The sequence below is a fragment of the Dermacentor silvarum genome, chromosome 10, assembly GCF_013339745.2.
Source record: "Dermacentor silvarum isolate Dsil-2018 chromosome 10, BIME_Dsil_1.4, whole genome shotgun sequence".
NCBI classification, from domain to species: Eukaryota; Metazoa; Arthropoda; class Arachnida; order Ixodida; family Ixodidae; genus Dermacentor; species Dermacentor silvarum.
The window spans coordinates 18710024-18731386 of NC_051163.1; the positions used below are offsets into that span (position 1 = coordinate 18710024).

A 21363-nucleotide genomic window follows, 5' to 3' on the forward strand; every position below is an offset into this window, starting at 1 on the left:
GACGTGCAGACACCATCTTCCCAAGCTCAAGAGGGTGATGACCATCCCTCCTGCTTGCACCGAAACTATGCGCCAATGTGACGTCACGTTTTGCTTGCAGATATGCAGACAACCTGCCACCTTCATGATATGAAGGCGTTGCGGCTCTGCTGTCAGTATTCGAGCAGAGGCAGACGCTCTGAGCACCTCAAAAGGTATGATGTAACACCGTTGAGAAACGAGGTAGACACTGTTCTTGCAGTCAGCGCCAAATGTCAATCAACGCGAATAGGTGCGCTTTTTAAAAACCTTTATTGTTCGAAACACTTTTCTTTTGTCTGAGATCGCTCGAACAAAGGCACTATAAGCTCACAGCTAGGCTTAGCAAACACTAGCTAAGTGGATTGAACAGATGAAAAGAAAGCAAGCAATAAAAGACACACCATCAATGCTGAGAACATTCAAATACACATTACTTCGTCAGCAAAAGTTCTAAAAATATCTACAGGAATGCGCAGATCACTGTACGCATTTGCTGAATTTGTAGAAGAAAAATTGTGTACGAAAAATCCGTACACAACGTGTGAGCGTGCGCACAGGGCGCGAAGCGGTGATGTACATTAAAACATGTAAACGCACATTACGTAGGCAAAAATTAACAACTATAAAAATACAATGCACGCCCTGCAATAACATGAAATGCCCACTAAATAACTACACAGTCCATCTTCATCTACGAGAGGTTTAGCAAACAGGAAAACACAGGTATGTCTACGGCAACAGATAAATGTTCAGATTACGCGCAGCTCTGCGCATGCGCTGAGGACATGAGACCATCCGGATTGCAGATATGGCCTGGAATTCCTGATGTACAGGAATGACCTAATTTCGTTGCACTTCAACCGTTGCTATTTCGCAAACTGCCAACTCGACCTAAATCACGTACGTGACGTTAAAGAACGCACGAACTGAAGCACTTTTCAAAGAAAATAACAATGAAACAGAAGAATGTGTCTGCGTCTTGAATAAACACGCACATAGTGAAGTGATGTGCTAAACGGTATGATTTTCGTGCTTTTGTGCTTGATTGTTCTGGGGCGCAATAAGGACTGTTTGATCACTAACTTGATCTGACTAGGTTTTCTACAGTACACTAAAGGCACCACGCTCTTTGGTCACACTTCGAGTTAGAAAGGCAAGTTGCTTAATACAATTCGTGTTCGCAGCCTAACCTAGTATTCACAGATATCGCCAAGTAGCACAACACGGACTAACTATAATTGCAGAAGGTGTGATAAACTAATGCCCATACTTTTGTACCATATGTCCTATAGTTCTCAACCGTGGAACGCTCACACAGCTATCAGCGTACGTGGCCTGTCGACCTATACAGAAGTACCAATCGGTGCCCGCACAGACAGGATGAGGGTCTTGATTACTCCGTGAACGCTATCTAGCACAAGACCCCGATGCAGCATAGCTAAATGTGCTCTAGCAACAAACGGTGCGCTAGAAACTCCCTATGGAGTAACGTGTCCGATGACTCCGTTCTAGAGAACATTCGCTCCCCGAAAAGGTGCCCGCCGTCTGTGCACACTCAAGTGAAAGTACGAACTCTCTAAAACGGAGTTCTCGTGCTCTCCAAACAAGTGGAGTGGAACACAGATAGTTACTCTAACAAAGGAAGTTGCGGACACTCCCTTTGTTTTTTGAGTGAAAGTTGTATACCCGTGACAATCGTCATCAATAATGTGCGACATTACCGTTCTGTAACCCTCAGTTCCCGGAACTTTCTTGACAGAACGCCCCACAATGATTAATTATTGAAGATTATTGCTCCGTGGCAAAATTGCACTCTAAAGGGTGTACAATGCACCCTTTGGAGACCACGATACAGCGTAGCTAAATGTGCACTCTAGCAACAAACAGTGTGCTGAAAACTCTCAAGGGAGTAACGTGTCCAATGACTCTGTTCTCAAGAACACTCACACCCCTTAACTGAAGTGGTTCACGCTGCCTGCGCACACCCAAGTGAGAGTACGAAGACTCTCTAGAATGAATTCTCGTGCTTTCCAAAATAAAATGGAGCGTAACACAGATATTTACTCTCACAAAGGAATTGCGTGCACTCCCTTTCTTTCACTTTAAAATTGGGACACCCTATCGGGTGCAATTTTGTAACAATCGTTATCAATAGTACGCGACATTCATTTCTGTAACCCTCTGCCTCCGGCACTTTCTTGACAAGAACGCCATGCAAAGATTATTATTGATATTATTGTTCAGTGGCAAATTTACACTCTAAAGGGTGTACAATACAAGGATAAGTACCACCGCTAAACAGCTGAGTCAGGAGGATCCACGGTGACAGGCATCGAGCTCTGGTGATGAGGTAATACCTTTAAACTCTATACACACCTCTCGTGATTTACGCGAAAGCTTTTCTTTTTCTTATAGCGCCTGCGCTAAGTGGGAACGATAGCCGAGAAACTGCAGGCATTTCCATGATAGCGCAAGACCTTCACACCATGTAATTTCTCACGGGATATACGGATCTGAGTGCGTCAAAACTTCTTATACACATCGGCACATACTGGTATTTGCGTGTTACTCACACCCATCTCAAAAACAAACAAGCAAGCAGAAAACATTGCCGAATTCAAAACATCTCGCGAACAACAAGATCACTATATACTGGTAATCCGCTGACAACAATGGGTGGCAGTAATGTAATCAACGCCATGCTTCGGTGAGCATCGCCCAGCGTGTGATGAATGTCTCCCAGGAAAGGCAAGGCCTGCGAGCTAGAAGCCGTGACATCATGCTAGTGGACCGACGTTTACACAGCAAAGCGCAAAGCGGTGAAAATACGAGAGCAATAAGCGTCAATTGTCCTATGCTCGTGTCCCATTAGGTGTGTGCGTATTTTCAGACCACCGCAATGAAAGTCACGGCTGCAAGCTCCAAGACCTCGCGCTGCAGTCTGGGACACGATGTTCAAATGACGCATTTCTTCCCAGTTCATCCTTTCATCTACAGAGAGCTTCGGTGAACCTCGCACACATTGAAAGTCAAAGTGTCCAAGAAAACAGCACTGGAATTTGGGACAATTAGTCGCACTTTGGACCATTAGTACCATTGCAAATTCTGGCCCCACAGGAACAAAGGTTGTGGCTGCAATACACCGTAGTCCGTAGCACACTCTAGACACACCGTGATCGATTAAGAGAATTAGCACAGGTGTTCGGCGAACACTGTGGCGAAACCATAATGTCGCAAACGACAAGTTTCCCGAGCAAGTGTCCACTCCGTAGCGTGGTAAGGCGCAAGAATAAAGCGCTTTCTCCAAATTACAATGTTACAAATTACAATATTCACGGACCGAATAAAGTTGTTTCACTCACTCACTCGCAAAAAAGAAAACGTATTGTTTGCTAGCGATAACTGTGCACCTCAACATCCACAAGGGTGAATAGTATGGCAAGACCAACGCTAGCTCTCGCTCTAGGCAGGTTTGTGATCTACCGAGCCACGCGTTGAGATATATCCCGCTCTTTAGTCGCTTACGCTGCTGTTATTGAGAGGCGATTGTACACGCTTGTGTCCGCGGAGCACCGAATAACAGCAGACCACTAAGTTCGATCCAAATTTGGGCTTTAAAACACTCGGCATACATGGAAAGGAAGAAAGCGGCTGTCCGCACGCCCGCCGAGCCCGTGAAGAACCCGCTAGGCAGAACTCGTGGCGTGAAGCATCACGGCGTGACGTCACGTGACGTCGTCTAGAGAGGCCGACAACCTGTGCATTCAAAGTTGCCCGTCGGCAGTGGCGGCGGCTTAGTACGATAATCTTTTACGATGTAAGCATGTTTTGTGAATGGCAAAGACAGTGCATAGCAGGTATTGGCCTATCCCATTCAGATCAAACAGCCGCACCGCTGCCACTTTCATAATACGCGGACTTAAGCGTTCATTTCTAAGAACAATAGTGACATCTAAAAAGAGAGTATGACAGGAAGTGTTTGGACAAACGAAGAATAAACAGCTAAAACGCACGCGTAAAAATAGGAATGCGAGCCGAATATGCGCAGCGTTCGTGAGCGATATAGTGATCTTCATGGCAAATAGCAAAAAAAAAAAAAAAAAAAAGGTAACGAGTACGATATCTCTAATATTGTCCACACGATATCTGACTTGTTCGATAAGGCCTCCTAGACTGTTATCACAACGGTTATCACAAGAAGTGCGTACGCACTTAGTAACTCCACGGCCCAGGAGCATTAAGTACGAAGCACTCGCTCCTACCAACATCACGCTCGTCTCCAAGTCCCTATACATCAGTTCTACAGCCAGCACACAACAATGCGCAATGAATGAGGCGATCCATAGACGAGCAGTAGAAGGCACTGACTGTTCGTAATGACACGTGCCACAAAGGAACAACGTGTCCTGACTGGGCGGGGTCCGTAGCTGACGAAACGTCAGCTAGGGACCTCGCTGACGTTTCGCTGACGAAACGTCTATCGAAACGTCTGTTACAGCACTTAACAAAATGCGCAGGCGGATCAAGTGAGACAAATAGGTTGCCGAGCTTGCAGAGAAAAAAAAAAGCATCTTCTAGCACTTCACCTCCCTACAAGGCACAAAGTCTATCGTCCACAAATATCCCTGCGCAGGATAGACGAATATCCATCTTGCACAACTTGCAGACGAAAAACGAGAACGTCGACTGCCACTGCATATTCCGTAAGGGCATCGCACGTGTAACAGTCCAGGCGAATATATTGGAGCAGGTGTAGCCTAAAACTGGAAACAATCGTCTGCCATCACGTCATACTTTCACCGCAGGCACTTTGTAAATAGATATCTTCAAAGAAGTCACCTTCCATTGGCTACCGGCCGTTGAACCTTGGTCACGTGAGAATCGACGCCTTTAGAGACGGGCTTGGACAACTGCGCTCGCTTCTGGCGCGCCAGGTACTGCCGAATCCTGGCTTCCTGGATCTTCTTGACCTCTTCATGAAACTCGAGTTCGCTGAAGGTGAGGCTGCGGCACAGCCTGCTCTTGTCCTTGGACTTGAAGGCCACGACATCCTTGCGCTTGAAATATGTGGAGAGCTTCTCCATCGACCCTTCGGCCATGACGCAGCGACCGTAGTACTCCCTTTGCGCCGCTTGCAGCTCCTTGACCTCTTCGGCCATTCTGTCCACGCCGAAGGCCTTGACCTTATCGTCGAAGACCTTGGCAAAGTACTTGTAAAGCTGCCAGTCGGCAGAGTTGAGCCGGAGCAGGTGCTCTATGGTCTCGTTCGAAAGGCGTTCTTTGTAGGCGCTGTACCTGGAAGACATACGGCCAAGTGAGTTTTAAGCAAGCATAAAGTGACTACTTTTGACAACAACGTATGTACATGCTCGACCGCGCTTTGTGGTGAACGCCGTAGGTTTCTGCAACCCTATGGTTATCTTCTGTTTCCTTGAAAGCGCAACATACTAGCCAACCGACGCGTCCAAAGCCTGTCACGCAAAATATCGCAATTAAGTGCCCGTATCCCCCAAAAAGTAGCAGTTTCGCCCAAGAGGCTAACCCCCGCATTCAGAAATGCATCTTAAGCCCATGCTTGACTTTATTTAAATGACGCCTGCCATGAACTCGCCGGAGGATACGCAATGAGCGTCCTAGGGCAGCGTTCACGCAAGGTTTCACTTAGATAAAGTCAAGCATGGGCTTCAACTTAAGATGCATTTCTGAATACGGGCGTAAGCATCGATTGCTATAGCAAATTAGTTGACAGCTATACGAAGTAAGGATAGTAGTTTTATCGGCCGTATAAACTTGTAAACGTTGGCTTACTAACTAAATTAACAAGCATGGCGTCACGGCCGCACAAGCAAACATGAACACATCTCACTCGATGACCATGCACACTCGCTGTCAAAACGCTGGAGTGAGGAAGCGCAGCAGGAGCAGCGAGCGAATGGACCTTCGTGCTTGCTCTCGCTTCAATCAAACTAAGCCTCGAGAACACAGCACACACGAAGCTTTCAGCAGCCCATCGCATACGCAGCTATCAGCGACCCCATCGCAGATCGCTTTCAAGATAGAGCCCACGCAGCCGCGCCATACTTAGCCGCGCCGCCGGAGTAGGACGCCCCCCACCACCGTTCCATCCTCCTCCCCCTTATCCCGGTGCCTTGCGCGCGATGTAGACATCGCACTTCCTCCCCGCTTTCCTCCCTTGCGCGCGCAAGATTGAGCCACCATCGTCGGCTCACCCTGGCACGCTTTCACTCGCACATACAGCATACGGCGCGCGGCGACTATGTTATCGCACTTGGACTTCATACGGAACATCACGGCGACGACAATGCCGGCAATGCGCCTGGGGTGTCCATATAATTGTTATCGCAATAAAAAAGTTATCGACCGGGAACAGCACCCCCGGGGTCGCGATTTTGTAGCCATGCCTTCCACTCGATTATATGCCGCTCTTTCATCCACAGTTATCGGCTGGCTTATCCCACTGATAACGCAGGCGGAGCGTCGCTATGACCACTGACGAAGCGTGACAAGAAACGGCATCGGAAAAGAAATCGCTGCAAAATCGCGGATAAGCAAACCGACAACGCTTCGCGCACACGTGAGCATGCATGCTGCGGAGGACATGTGTACTTCATCGAGCTTCGTCAGAGGTCATAGCGACGCTCGGCCCCGCAATATGAATGAAGTCACAGCTGGCCGTGAACGGTGGGTGTAGAATGGAACGGAAGTGGCTACAAACTTGCGGTCCTGTCACTTTTTGGCGATATCCGGACGGTATCATTGCTTACATTTACTGTGTTCGATGTACTTACGTTCTTTATATTTGGCATAGTTGACTTGACGCATAATTATTGTAACACTGTATTGCATTGTGTTTCACATACCTGTCTTTTGTCTCCATTACATTGTCCATGATCTCGTGTGAGATTATCAGTATTGTTAAATATTAAATAACATAAAGAAATAAATATCGCAGCTGCGCACAAAGGACAGAAACCTTTGGGTAAGGACTTTTTCTGACATTTTCGCAATCGAGATTTCGAAATATCCGGAGTACGGCGTAAAAGCATCTCTAAATTAAAGGTGAAAAATACATGGAGTTGACACCAAGCCAAAAAGATTTGACTTAACCGACATTCTGAGATACCAGAGTTCGAGTTAACGAAGACTTGCTGTAGTTCAAAACTACTGCTTCAGCAATACCTTTATAGCGTGTTTCGGTTATAGCATTCGGATGCACCGCTTTCTGGTCGATACGAGTTGACACTTTTGGGGAATTCATATATATGTACCAGCAGACCAGGGCGCTCGCTTTTGGATCCTTAACGCTTTGTTACGGCAGTCAACATATGTGGAATTCACTCACTAAATTGTAGGTAAGCTCAGTGACGTCAAAAAAAAAAAAATTCGGCGACCCTTCCACTCCGTGAAGATGGTTAACCAGCGAAGCTGAAATGTGCGACCCCAGTGTTTATCACTGGGTTAATCACGAGGGTTCATTAAATTATTTCTCAATTATGAGGTTGCACACATGTTCGGTTGCGACGGAGAGAACGACGTCACTGACGGTATGCCCGCAGTCCGCCGTTGCCGCTTGCGATTCCTCGAAATTAAATTGCTTCAAAATTAAATCTGTCCGTTACGTATGACAATGAATGGCTCATACCCCCTTAAGCAATGGATCATACCCCGTAAACGCGGCCTCCCCATTACGACGACAGAAGAGAAGTGAAATTCTACGCTGGAATGATGAGCGGCAACGAAGCTAGCTGTGGAAGACGACGACGAACGCGGGAGCAGTGGCACGAGCGCGAACCGAGGGGCACCAACGAGCCAGCTGCGGAAGACGACGACGCTCGAGCCAATGCTGATGATTATAGTTTTCTTTACACAGGCGATTTCACCTAGCCATATACGATTTCGCCTAGGCCTATAAAGCTTCGCTTTACAAAAAAAAATAAAAAAAATACACGGCGAACTTCAGGAATAGGCGACAAGCATCGATGGTGGGCAAGCAAGCACAATTCGCCGGTAAGCCTCGTTCGCGAGCACGTCTCGTTCGTGAGTACGCGTCTTTCGTGAGCAAGGATTAGCCTCGTTGTGAGCACTGCGTGTTCACAAGCAAGCACTACACAAGATTTGTCGGCACGCTTTCTTCGTTATAACAATAGGCAAGAAACCTCATTCATGAGCACCCTTCCCTCCCCCCCCCCCCCTCTAAAAAAACCACCTCCTCACTGAGCAGTTCCTTCCCTCACTGACATCTTAGGCCTCTCATACTATTGTCGCCCTCACTACCTGAAGCTCTATTAGGGGTGTGCGAATAGTGATTTTTGAGACCAAATCGAATATCGAATCGAATAGTGCCAGAAGCGAATGGAATCGAATCGAATATCGAGAAGTTTTCGAATAATGAGCAGTCGTCATCACAATTAATATAAAGCGATGTTCAAATGCTAGTATTAAAAAATTATGGGTTTTACGTGCCAAAACCACGATATGATTATGAGCGTGGGAGAAAACTCTCCGCTCACTCTCCATAATTCTTTCCAGGCCCCGCCTCACTCCCACTAACTCACCAGAATTCTTTCCAGGCCCCGCACTCACTCACGTTCGAACTCACTCACAACCACCCACTCACAAGCACTCCCTCATGTTCGCACTCACCTCCACTCACACTCACACGCACTCACAAGCACTCACTCAAGTTCGCACTCAAGTTCGCCTCAAGTTCGCACTCACCTCACAGGCACCCACTCAATCGCGCTGGCATTCACTCACACGCACTGGCACTCACTCACACACACACACTAGAGCTCAATCGCACTGGCACTTCATCGCACTCACCTCCACTCGCACTCAAGCCTTTGAAATGAGTGCGAGTGAGTGTGAGTGAGTGCGCCGACCTATGTATGAGGCATGCCGTAGTGGGGGCTCCGGAATAATTTCGACCACCTGGAATTCATTATCATGCACCTAAATCTACTCGTAAGTACACGGGTCTTTTCGCATTTCGTCCCCATCGAAATGCGGCCGCCGTCGGCCAGGGATTCGATCCCGCGACCTCGGACCCAACATACTAGTATTCTTACAGGTAGCAAGTTTCTGTCATTACATAGTTCGTTATGAGGCGTTGTTTATTGAAAGCACAAATGAAGCCTTAGGAGCAAACCAGTAGTTTCTTCGCATGCACAAAACACCTCAGGGAGTGCGAATGATCGCTGTACAGTGTGTGTAAAATATGGCTACCTAATCGGACGCTAGCCTGCTCCACTACAGAAGTTTTCATGTTTTATGTCTGTACTATGCCGCTGGGGTGAAAATTTACCGTAATTTTGGTCCAATCTTATATTTAATTAGGCACACTTGACGTATTGAAATATTAAAAAAATATTCGAAAAATATTCGCACTTACGAATAGTGACTGTTCGATTCGAAGACCGAATCGAATGGGACACTATTCGATTCGTTATTCGAAAGTTTCGAATAGTAATAACCATAAGCGCAACCAACTCGTTCTCAAAGAGCGATACTGCCCAGCCACGGACGTATACCTCGAGTTGAGCTTGAGCGCCACCATGTCGGTGGTGTTCCAGCAGAGCAGGTGCTTGAGCAGGATTAGGGACTCGTCCAACCTCTCGGCTAGCATGACCAAGTCGAACGCGGAGGCGATCTCCCCGATGAACTTGGCGACAGCCTGCTCGGAGTCGAAGGGCCCGTTGAAGCCGAGGTCGAAGGACATCTGGTTGAGCCCGACGCGCTTCTCGATCACGCGGTGCCGGGAGAGATAGGCCGTCAAGTTGCGGTCCCGCACGAACGTAGTCAAGTTCCTCTTGAACAGCGACGCCAGGTTGCAGTACGAGTAGAGCGACTCGAACAGCGAGTCCGGCCTGCGGGGTTAAAAAGTAGGCAAGTGTTACACGTTTGTAAAACGTGAAGGCGAAAGCCTGCCAGCTGTGCAGGCTGCACGAGCGCGAGGGGCCGTATGGGAACGCTGGCAAGATCAGCGGCCTCGGAGCCAGCTGTGGAAGACGACGACGAACGCGCGAGCAGTGGCGCGAGCGCGTCTCTGTGACCACGTGACGTGTTGCAAGCAGGCGCGCACTATAGGCACTAATAAGCCACAACCGTGGAGCAGCCGTGGCTTCGGTCTAATTGGATGCTGAAAGCAGCGTCTCGATGCACGTATAGAGTAAGTAACCGTCCCTTTATGTCTGCTGCCGTAGAAATTACCTTTTTCTTTTTTTTGCCCAAACACAACGATGAAACTAACACCACATGGTGGGTGACCACATTGATGCTGCATCCACTAACATGCACGACTAACAAAAGCCCTGCACGACTAACAAAAGAAACTAATCTCAAAGGCCGTGCTTTCGCCAGCTGCATGCGCCGGGAGCGATTCGGGAGCCGGAAACGCGTCACTGACGCCATGTTTCGGACATCACTTGTTGCTGGGGGCTAAACCCATAGAGTTTCTCACTGCATTACCTAGAGGGAAATCTGGCGCTGGTGCGCTGTGGTATGGATGGGAATGACGGTATATTAATAGCGAAGCTGTTCTTAGTCGACCCTTCGCCGCCTGTCCGTCGTCACGCAGGTCACGTGACGAGGAGAGGAGAGCTGCGCCGGGGGGAGGGCCGGTCACGTGACCAGCAAAGGAGGAGGTAATTTAGTGAGAAACTATGGCTAAACCCGCCCGTTGCAGCGACACCACCGCCGCATTCTTTACGGTATAACTATATACCTTCGCAGGATGGTGACGTAGATGCTATCCGCCGGCATGAGCGCGTGCATCTCCTTGCCGTTGTAGCGCGTGTGGTGCGTGAGGATGTTGTACGTCATGTTGTAGGCGCTGACGTTGGCCACCAGCCGCCGGTTGAAGGGCTCCGGGTGGCCCAGGTAGTGGACGTGCTGAGACTTGGGCAGCACGAAGTTCAGCTCGTGCTCGGTGCCGAACCGCAGAAAGATGTTCATCACCGTGGAGCTGGCGCACTTGTGCGTCTTCAGGAAGACGATGTTCTTGCGCGGCTCGCAGGGCTCCGAGCCATTATCCGTGAGCAGCGCCTGGGGGGCGTACTGCTCCTGCAAACGCGACCTGCGAAGAGGAAGGAGCGCGCGGCGACAGTCACGGAAGCGAAATGACTCTCTTCCTGCAGCCCTTGAACTCGCTAGAAATATACAGCTCGGCCGCCGCCCACCCCCAACGCTATATACGATGCGCAAATCTTTCATGGCCCTAATACCTTCCGTTATATTTAATCTTTCGCAACATCAGAACCATCGCAATATGCGAACTATTGGGGCTTGGCAAGTCCCCGATCTCCCGAAATTTCGCAGTGCGCACATATTTGAATGTCAATCCGTCGTCGCAATTTCCAATCTCTCGTGGATCTCAATCGTCGAATGTACACCTTCTCTCCCGCCGCTGGCTTTTTTTTTTTTTTTACAAAACTTCATCTCACAAAACTACCGCAGGCGATCCCGCCATCCCTTTACATTTTGCCTTTGTCGCTATAAACAACCGTACATAACGCGCAAGCCACAGCGCTCTCTTTTAAAAAGCGATTGTCGTAGAACTGCGAACGCCCATTAAGCGCAATCTGCTACAAAAAACAAGACACAAAAAAGTTACTTTTATCACTACTGTTTTCTTAACTGATGGATTGTTTAAGCTATTAGCTGAAACTCCCGGTGTACAGAGGTCGACACGCTTGTCTAGAACACACTCCTGAGGGCAAAAGTAGCTACCAAAGCGTGAGCCGACCACCAGGTCGAGAGAAATCAATGAAAACTGTAAATTTAGTCACGCAACCTCACGTAGAGCCCATTTTGTGCCACATGTAATCTTCAGATATCGCCAGCGCATTGTTGAGAATGTGGTTCGCGCGTTCTCAAGAAGTGTGTTGACCTCTGTACGTATTTGTCGCCGGCACTGACGACAACCGTGGCATCGTTCAGTGCCAAGTATGTACCTGGTTGTGACGAACACGATTCCGAGGAGAGATAAGCACAGGAACACCATGCAGGTGACCAGCACCCGGTGGAAGTGGCGAAGCATCTCGACCGGAACAGGTAACTGCGTAGCACAATGAATAAATACCAGTTATGAGCCAAGGTTTAACGAAAAGGTAAAATAATATTTAGCAGATGAAAGTCTGAACTGTTAGTAGGTATGCCCCGAGAACAGCGTCGGCAGAAAGCGAACCTCTAAAAGTCCGCATGGGTTTACAGATGCAGTCTATCACAATATCCGAGGTTTCGCAACATCCGAACTCTCAGAGCCAACTCAAGTGTGCATTTGATTTACGTGTAGACCGTTAGAAATGTTATAGAAGGCTCTCCGCAGGCTGTCGGTGGAGCCCGCGCAAGACGGCAGCCTGTAATTGTGGGTAATTGCAAGTTAATTACGAATGTGGTAATCAATTACAGGTATTAAGATTTTGCCACACCACTTTTGGGGGCTCTCTCCAGTACGTACGCAAGGCCTACTCGGTTCCTGCAACGTTTCAGCCCAATACGCGTTCTCGTCTGCCTGTGACGATTCGATTCAAAAAGTCACCCGCATAAGATCCTACCCAAGAGCTTGACTGAGCTTTCAGCAGCTCAGATTGACACTCGTACACTTATGTTTAGTTTCATGCTGACGTTATGCGGCGCGGCCACCCAAGCGAATAATAAAAAAAAAGCACGTGGAACAACCGGACAGAAGACAACGGAACATGTTTATGCTGCATGCGGTCTCTTAACAGCGGAAAGAAAGGCAATAAAAAATATCTCCGGCACTTATTTGTTGGCATGATATGATATGGTGATGTTGGGGCACTGATACCGCGCCGTATAGTCGTCGTCTCACGATGAGAAAGTGTCATTATACTGATATGCAGTTAGCTTTTGTGGAGAAACTAGTCCGTCACAAAGAACGAGCGTGTCACACAAAAATAACGCCAAAGACGGCACTAAATGCGCAACATACACAGCAGCAGCGCGAAAAAAAAAATGAAAGGCACGTGACGTGCACAAAGCGCTTACGTAAAACGACAACATCCCCACAAGTCAAAGCAACCATTAAAATGAAGGCATTGAAAACATGGACAACTTGCATTACGTGCACAAATCGACAGACGTTGGCCACTGCTGTTGTCCTTGTCGACAAGCACGGGCGCGCGTTATTTTGGGCCTTCGGTGGGAGGGGGGACTTTAAATCTATAGTTTTCAGACCCTTCTAGGCTTTACTCGACCTTTCAAAAGAGCACGGCGTGCTGCTTTAAACCAATTGGACAAGACATGCGCTCACGGAACAAAATACACTGGGACCCATGGACTCATCAGCACACAAAGCCACCAGAGCCCTGCTGCGCTTTTTTTAGAGGTGACTGGGTTCTGCGACCGACTTTCAGACCTCGAACTTTGTTGTGTGTGCGCGCGCATCCCTTTCTTTCCCTTCCCCTTTTCTTTCCGCTCCCCCTCCCCCATTATAGCGCAGGAAACCAGCTGCAACCAGGCTAACTTCCCTGCTTGTCCTTTTCTTTTTTTCTCTCTCTCAAAGGGCACAGTTTGAAGGGCAGGCCTTGAGTACAGGTGCATGTCGTGCACTTCCCTCTCTCTTCGTCGACACCCAATCCACTTCTTTCCCACAGGCTAGATGAATCCAAACAAGGTTCATAGGAAGCTAGAAGTGGGAAACAATGGAAGCCTCAATCAAGCCTACATCCAACACTCCCTTCGTTCGCTCAATGGCTAAAGAAGAATGCGTACCCCAGGTCGGCGCATTCCTTCCTATGTCTCAAACATTTTTGTGCACGCAAAAGTGACTGTAGTACACACGTGATGACCACAATATACCCACCAGCGCTACTTTCCTGTAAACCCTCAAGAGTCATACTGTAGCGAGCTGGGGATTAGCACTGCCATTAAGATGGCATTTCTTTGCATGACCCCATCCAATATCCCCATTTATGGTTATCTGACAACGAATCTGTACAGTCACAACCTACGTAGTAAGCCCTGGTTGGAGGTCTCGTAGTAATATCTGTAGTCAGTAGCGCTGTTAAGATTGTAAAACATAGGCACTTGCTTTTCAATCTGTAAATGTTCACTGGCTTTCACACTATACCAGCTTTTTTAAGGCGAAATCCTTAAATGGCTCAAGGGTCGAAAAATTGACCGTCCGGCGTTATGGCACCAAAATTCAATGGCACTAAACCCACGACCTTCTGTGTTAATAAAGGCAAAGGTAATTAAGACACAGTTCATTAGAGTTAATTAAGGCACTCCAACCCACGACCTTTGGTGGGAGAAAACAATTGGAAGTAATAGCGCATTCGAAAGAGAATGTCAAGTAATTTAATTAATGTATCGTGAAAGCGCAGACTTTCGCCTTCATCCTCTTTAGCGTATGCTAAAGTGACAGAACTTTTCAATATGCTATTCTTTTTGCATACCCCCACCCGTTTTCCGGCTATCTGACCCCCTGAAGCTGTATAGCACAGGATTTCCTACAAAAGCTACTAGAGGGAGCTCAGGCGCAGCTATCGCTAAGCTACCATAGCAACGATGGATTGATTGTACATACTTGTGTCTAATATTCATGCTCGTGGCTTCATATGTTCTTGTGGCTTTACTACCTTTCATCTGCCACTATTAGCCAAAAGTACAATTTGTCCAGCAATCATTTTTTTTTCTCTGAACACATGAAGGCAATAGGTGCACACGCATAATCATTGCTAATTGTTCCGTTTCTAACGTCATATATTGTTGAAAATGATCGTCAGTTATTTTTTTATTCTGTTGCTTCAATAGACGAATTAAAGTTTAGAGAAAAAAATATTCATAGGGTCTTTCATGTTATCCCTAATACGACTTGAAGGCGAAAGCACAAGTGGCGATGCATTCAAGACGGACACATGACGTACACATTCCCCTTAATTCGCTTAGTCTACTTCGCTTAGCCATCCCTCTTACTTCGCTCACTCAACCTCTTAATTCGCTTAGTCATACCTCTTAATTCGCTTAGTCATCCCCCTTAACTCGCTTTGTCTACTTCGCTCAGTTATCCTCTTAATTCGCTTACTCATCCTCTTTCATTCGATTAGTCTAATTCGCTTAGTCGTTCTTTTAATTCGCTTAGTAATTCTCTTAATTCGCTTTATAATCCAGCTTTACCATCCTTATTGCTTGCTTACGGGGGTATGAGCCATTGATCATAGGTTTTGTACCTTTCGTGTCAGTCGACGCGTTTTCGCTCAAGGACATTGAAGGTCGTCTGAACGATGAGACATAAGGCTTTCGCCTTGATAATAAAACATACAAATTGAACGTCAGCGTGTTCTTGATTTCCTTCGTACCGCAGCAAGGGAGATGTATTACTGTTTCGTCTGCTTGTTCCCACGTCGTGCAGTCGCGCGCGCAGAGAACGAAACTATGTCATTTGTACCGTGTTCCAGCGCCGCGATCATGCTCTATCATCCTCTCACGCCTGCCTCATTGCTCGTGACTGACACTGATCAGGTGTTCTCGTGCAGAGCGCGCAGAATCGTGCGCTGCGCCGAAACGAGACAAACGCAACAGCTCGCGCGCGAGACCGTCACCGGAAGTGTAACTACAGTTGAAACTCGATTTACCGAAGTAATGACTACCGCTCGTAATATTTCGTTAAATCGGGAAGTTCGTAATATCGAGAAAGGGATTTTTCGGTCCTTATTGTATTTGCCGCTAACTGATGCCTGCGCGTGTGAAAAGTCCGCGAGGGCGGCCCGAATCGCTTGTGCGAAGTGCGATGTAGGCCAGGTACACGGTCACGTGAAGCTATGACAAGCTGTCGATAGGCCGAGCAACTTTCTTGCTCGGCCTATAAAATAAAGCTAGGGCCAGGGCTAGGGAGCGAAGATGTTTTCACGCGATAGCGTTAGAGCGCACGCTCGATGAAAAACCCGTGTGTGCCAAAATGAGAAATAAATCACCGCTTTTTCTTTTGCTCATTTATTTCAGGAAAAACTTCATTAAATCGGGTTTGGCGGCCACTAGTTTCGTTAATTCGGGTTGATGACATTGAACCCTAAAATCGGGTCTGGCGGCCATTAGTTTCGTTAATTCGGGTTGATGGCATTGAACCCTATGGGTACCTGCCGGGGAATTGAAATTTCTTCGTTAGATCGGAAACTTCGTAAAATCGGGTTTCGTTAGATCGAATTTCCACTGTACTTATATAGTGCTCGTGTCCAATAATTTTTTTCACCTGTGAGTGAAGCTCTGTCCTGTCTGCTTTTTCAGTTCTCTTTGTTGCGTGTGCGCTAGTGAGATTCAAGAACTCACCGTTATCGATTAGGGACACGATCGCTGCGCGCTGCTCTGGACCGGCCAATGTGGACCCGCGCCCAAGATAGCCATCCCTGAAAGCCCCTCACCGACAGACAGTCCCTCCCATGAATCGTTTTTTTTTTTTTTTGGGGGGGGGGGGGGGGGGAGGGCCTCTGTGAAGTCCGACTGAATCGATTCGAAAATCGTTAAGCGACCCGTCTTTTGCTTCCAATGCGACACGACGCACAACTTCCGGTCGCTTTCCCAAAACGGTCGTTATTAATGTACGGCTGCACATATCGACTGACGGATCATTGCTATACAAGAGCGCGGGTTAAATCTCGATCGAACACACTCCGATCGAGATCGCAAGTGCCACCCGATCTCGGCGTCTATGTACTACTAGTGTCTAGTACTAGTACACTAGTACTACTAAGTACTAGTGTCTGCTAATGTCCCAGGGTGGGAGCATATACAGGAACGCTAGAGTGTGCGTGCGTCACGCAGACACGGCTGTTCATCCTGCTAGGGAATGATAGACACTACTCTATATAACTACATGAATTTGCCTAAACTTGGTCCTTATGAATTCTAACGATGTCGTAGTTTGTCATAATAAAATAGCACAGAGAGAAACGTAATTTGATCAGCAGTAGTAAATTTCCCTTCCAGAACATTAAAGAAAAAAAATTGACTCGTCATCGCGGCCCTGCAAAAGCGGATGTCGAGCGAAGCTGTTGCAAACCACCACTACAACTGCTAAGGGGGGTATGCAATGCTTTATCTTCAGAGTAATGGTAATAATGCTATTTTTAGAGTACAAGTAGTAATGGCCGTATTGGTAATTTTGACAGCACGCCGACGCCCATATGGGCGCTGCAACAACATTAATTGAAATCAGTTGCTAGGCTGGTTATTTTATACACGAAAGGCTAGGGACGTCACTCCCCACGTCGCAAGCTGCCGTCGCCGGGGCAGCTTGCGCAACAGTAATCTTTACCGGGAAACGTATGCGGGGATCGCTACGTGCTTGGCATTGCTATCACGAGCGCCTTATCATCAATTATGTAGTTCATATGCTTGTTTTGAGCTTGTTCTTTATTAAAATGTACGCTGTTCTGTATGTTGCATGCGTGATTCAAAAGAATGTATGCGCTGTTCACTTCAATTTGCTGAAGTGCCTGTAGCCTCTGCCTTACGAGGGGCATGGGCCATTGCATTTGGGGCTAGGAGCCATTGATGATGATAATTTTCTGTCGACGCTACGCGACGAAGAAATCCCGAGATCCTAGCTTTAGACAGCTTCGGTGTAAAAAAAAAAAAAAAAAAAACGCTGTTATCGTGACAGGCGGCGCTGATAAGCCCCCCCCCCCCAAAAAAACAAAAAAAAAAAAACAAAAAAAAAAAAAAAAAACGCAGTAACAAAAGGCGGCGTGACGACGTCGCCATGTTCAGTTCCCGCACCAGCTCCCCCGTGACGTCATGGATTATGACGGCTTCTTATCGAACCTTGTTATTTTGTTGGTAAACATGGAGCCACATTGTTTTCTACTAGAGCCATTGATTGAACTTCGCAAGTTTACAGAACTTTTACTTGAGCCACAATGGCCCAAATAAAAAAAAATAAAATACTGGTATACGTCAGACTGACGCACCTACGCTCGAATTTGGTGCGGAACTTGCAAAAAAAAAAAGGGGGAATCACCGATAAAACCAACTAAAAATGTTTTGAAAGCTTATTCTAAATGTAGTTACAGTCTAGCGCTCTTGACACATTTTTACGTAAATTCGTTGTATGGTGCTCAACTGGTGCCATTCGTTGTATTGCTAACTGGTGCCAAAAACAAAAGAACGATGCACGGGGGGGGGGGGGGGGGGGATGTCTGTGAGGGGCTTTCAAGGGTGGCTATCTTGGGCGCGGGTCCATATCGCGGAGCGCAGCGATGTCCTTAATCCATAAGGAACAGTTCTTGAAGCTTTCCGAAGACCGATCGACGCCCTGATCGAACACCGCTGATCTGCTTTTCTTGCGCCGACATCGTTATGGCGTTTCTCTCAAGTCACGCGAATTTTCAGAGGCGCCAGCATTTGATGCTACAGCCGCCGCGGTGACTCTTTGTCAAAGGCGTTCCGCTGCTGAAGCACGAGGTCGAGGGTTCGAAAACTGTACGGGGCGGTCACACAGGGACGGGGACGAGAAAAAAAAAAAATAAAAAAAAAACGCTCGTGTATTGAGCATCGGGTGCGCGTTACAGAACTTGGTGTGGACTAATTTAAGGCGGAACCCTTCCCTACTACGCCTATGCTAGTAGCCCTTGTGCTGCTTTAGGACGTAAAACCCAATCAATCAATCAATGGCTGTTAAATCACGACAGTTAATTTTAAACACCGAACGTTTATTCTTTACTGTCGGAAGTCGCTGGACTCTGAGAACGGCTGCAGCAATTAGCCGGCAATAGTTGGCTGTTGACAGCGTCGACACTTTGGAGCGACGGACTGACGGTCACGTCTTACGAGGAGCTATATATAACGCTGACAAAAACAAAATGAGATCATTGGACCAACCTGCAGTGCCGTCACAAGGAAGTCGACATGTCAGCCGCAAGTGATCGCCGCAAAGTCGTGGTCGTCGTATCGGAGTGCGAATCCGCGAAGCGTATTATGAATGATCGACTTCAACTCCTGCAAGCACAGCGGTTGTCTGTGCAGAGAGGCTCGGTGGCCGAAAGGCTTTATGTGCTGCAGCCCGGGCAATGTTCGTAAGCAACTCCACGCAACAGCCTATGACAACAGTTCAGGCTTTTCCGGAAGATTTCGCACAATCACCACACGACTCCAGCTAGACGCTGTTGGAAGGCCAGCAGCGCACACTGAGGGCAAGCGATGTTCGGTATACAGTCACCCTGTTACCCGTTGCAACTTGCAAACGCTGCCACTTCACTCCGTCATCGTAACCACTGAAACCACTGACATAACTGCCGCAAACCACGTGGTTGGTCACCAGCGAGCGTGGGCACTAAAGACTTCGGAAACCTGACTGCTCTGGGCTACAGACCGGGTGGCTTGAAATAGCCGAGTCGCGGTGTCAAAAAAGACACAGAAACGAAGCCCGGCCAGCAAAGCTAGCCGCCGCGGCAGAGATAATAATAGCAGTACAGATACGCAACGTCGTCAGAACAGATCAATCCAGCTGTCACATCAATCTGATACCGTCAGCGACACGAGGTTAGAAGCCCGAGGAATCTGTACGTTAGCGGGCGCGGCAATATGCTGATGGTGCTAACACTAACACGTGGCCGCGATAGCGACCTCCTTCCCAGCCTGACGAACCCATACCCCTCTCTCTCTCTCTCTCTTACGCTCTACCCTTTGGCATGAGTGTTCCATTTCCGGTGCTTCTGTACTACCGAGACGTGCCCGAATCACCCCCCTTTTTTTACTCTATCGTTCTCTAGTCGGGTGGTTCTGCGCGACTCGCTATTTGGCTTTGCGGCCCGCAATCTCGCCGCTGCCTCGCGTGAGCGCGCAACCCCCAAAGCCTTGTGTCCGCAATCCACACGTGTCGCACCACCCCCCTCAGGAGGCAAGCGCGCGACGCCCATACCAAAGCAGACGCGATCGAAACCGCGCTCGGCAGGTGAGCCACTCTTGCGCCGGAGAATCGTATATGGCGGCCGCCCTTTATTACGTCTCGTAATTGAGTGCAGCGTGGTGATATCGTTCCAAAGAACAGACCGATTTCACGACGACTTTCACTACGCTGCCCCAAAGCATGCCGGTAGTATGCAGCCGTCTTTAATGGGTTGAAGGGCAGCTATGTTAAGAAGCGCGTTGCGTTTGTACCGTGACAAGTCCGTTGGTACTAGAGATCAAAAAGCCCCCAGGCGAGCGAGAATAAAAAAAAAAGAAAAAAAAAGATTCGACGACAGCAAAGGTTACGTCCATGATACGTGACGTCATACTTTGGCACGTGTCCTTCACAACTCTACCTTAAACCACCTTAACCCACCTTGCTCTACTTTGTACCAACCTTAATCCACCTTAATTCACTTTAATCCACCTTAATTCATTTTAATTCACCTTCGTTCTCTTTACTTAACCTTAAATCACTTAACCCCAACTTAAGTGACCTTACCATAACTTGTTCTTTTATTCTGCATTACTACCAACGTCATGCTAGACGCTGATGACGTCAGTGATGATGATTATTTTTGGTACCATTTGTTGCCTACAACTCCGGCTTTTCTGCCTCATGAGACATATAATGATTTCACACACGTACTTGACGTGGCCCAAAAAAAAGGCAGATTCGTCGACAGGAACAGTGTGTTTAGCCCAAGTACGCACTTAATTCACAATTTTCCCTAACATATTCGTGGAAAATCCACAATCGCATTCGCCTCGGCGTTCCTCTCAATGTTGCCTTAGAACCCAAGTATACAGCAGGAAAGCAGCGAGGAATTCTGTCATCATGGCGCCGGCAATCCTAACGCGCATGCGCTCTGAACGTGGTGAAATTGGTCTATTCATCCAGCTATTTCAGCTCATCTTTCCAACACGGCCCGCGGGTGTCTGAGAGGAATGCCTGTTTCAGCCGGGTTCTAGTCTGAACAGCGTCAAATGCCGCCATGTTGGCATTTTGAGCCAATCAGAGAGGCTGTAGCCGCCCTGTAAGCCAATCAGTGATGACAAGATGGCGAACTTGACTATACGGCGGCATTCGACGATGTCCAGAATGGCGTCCCAGGGTACTGCCAAATTCGACCATGTCGAATTTTCCATCTTGTCACCTCTGGTCGACTCGCCGAACGCAACGCTAGGTGGCGTTATTCACCAAGTGTCTGCGCCATCGTTTAGTTTACAAAGTGAACACGAGAAGAAATTCGAGCGCCCCGGACAACACCCCAAAGGTTTGTTTACGACAGCTTGAAATCTTTATCACAGTATCGCAATCTTTATCGCTTCGACATCTTCCCCGAACGAGTACGACCAATAAAAATACCATAGATACCCCGTCGGTTGTCGCTTAAGCCATCTCGTTCGCCT

The 21363-nt window shown here is 47.9% G+C and overlaps 1 protein-coding gene across 7 annotated transcripts in view; it reads right to left on the reverse strand.

Moving 5' to 3' along the window:
- Positions 1-272: 272 nt before the first annotated feature.
- The window catches only part of LOC119431006 (galactosylceramide sulfotransferase), a 96079-nt gene continuing 74988 nt past the window's right edge, over positions 273-21363 (reverse strand). For 6 of the 7 annotated variants that reach the window (XM_037698475.2, XM_037698476.2, XM_049656889.1 and 3 more), the window contains exons 2-5: positions 11994-12097; positions 10766-11116; positions 9573-9908; positions 273-5316 (exon numbers count right to left, since the gene is read on the reverse strand). In XM_037698475.2, the coding sequence (XP_037554403.1) occupies positions 4857-5316; positions 9573-9908; positions 10766-11116; positions 11994-12079 (1233 nt within the window). In that variant the 5' untranslated portion in view covers positions 12080-12097 and the 3' untranslated portion in view covers positions 273-4856. Of the gene's footprint in view, positions 5317-9572; positions 9909-10765; positions 11117-11993; positions 12098-18882; positions 19426-21363 lie in introns of those variants that run through there. The other variant, XM_049656887.1, reaches the window with a different exon arrangement.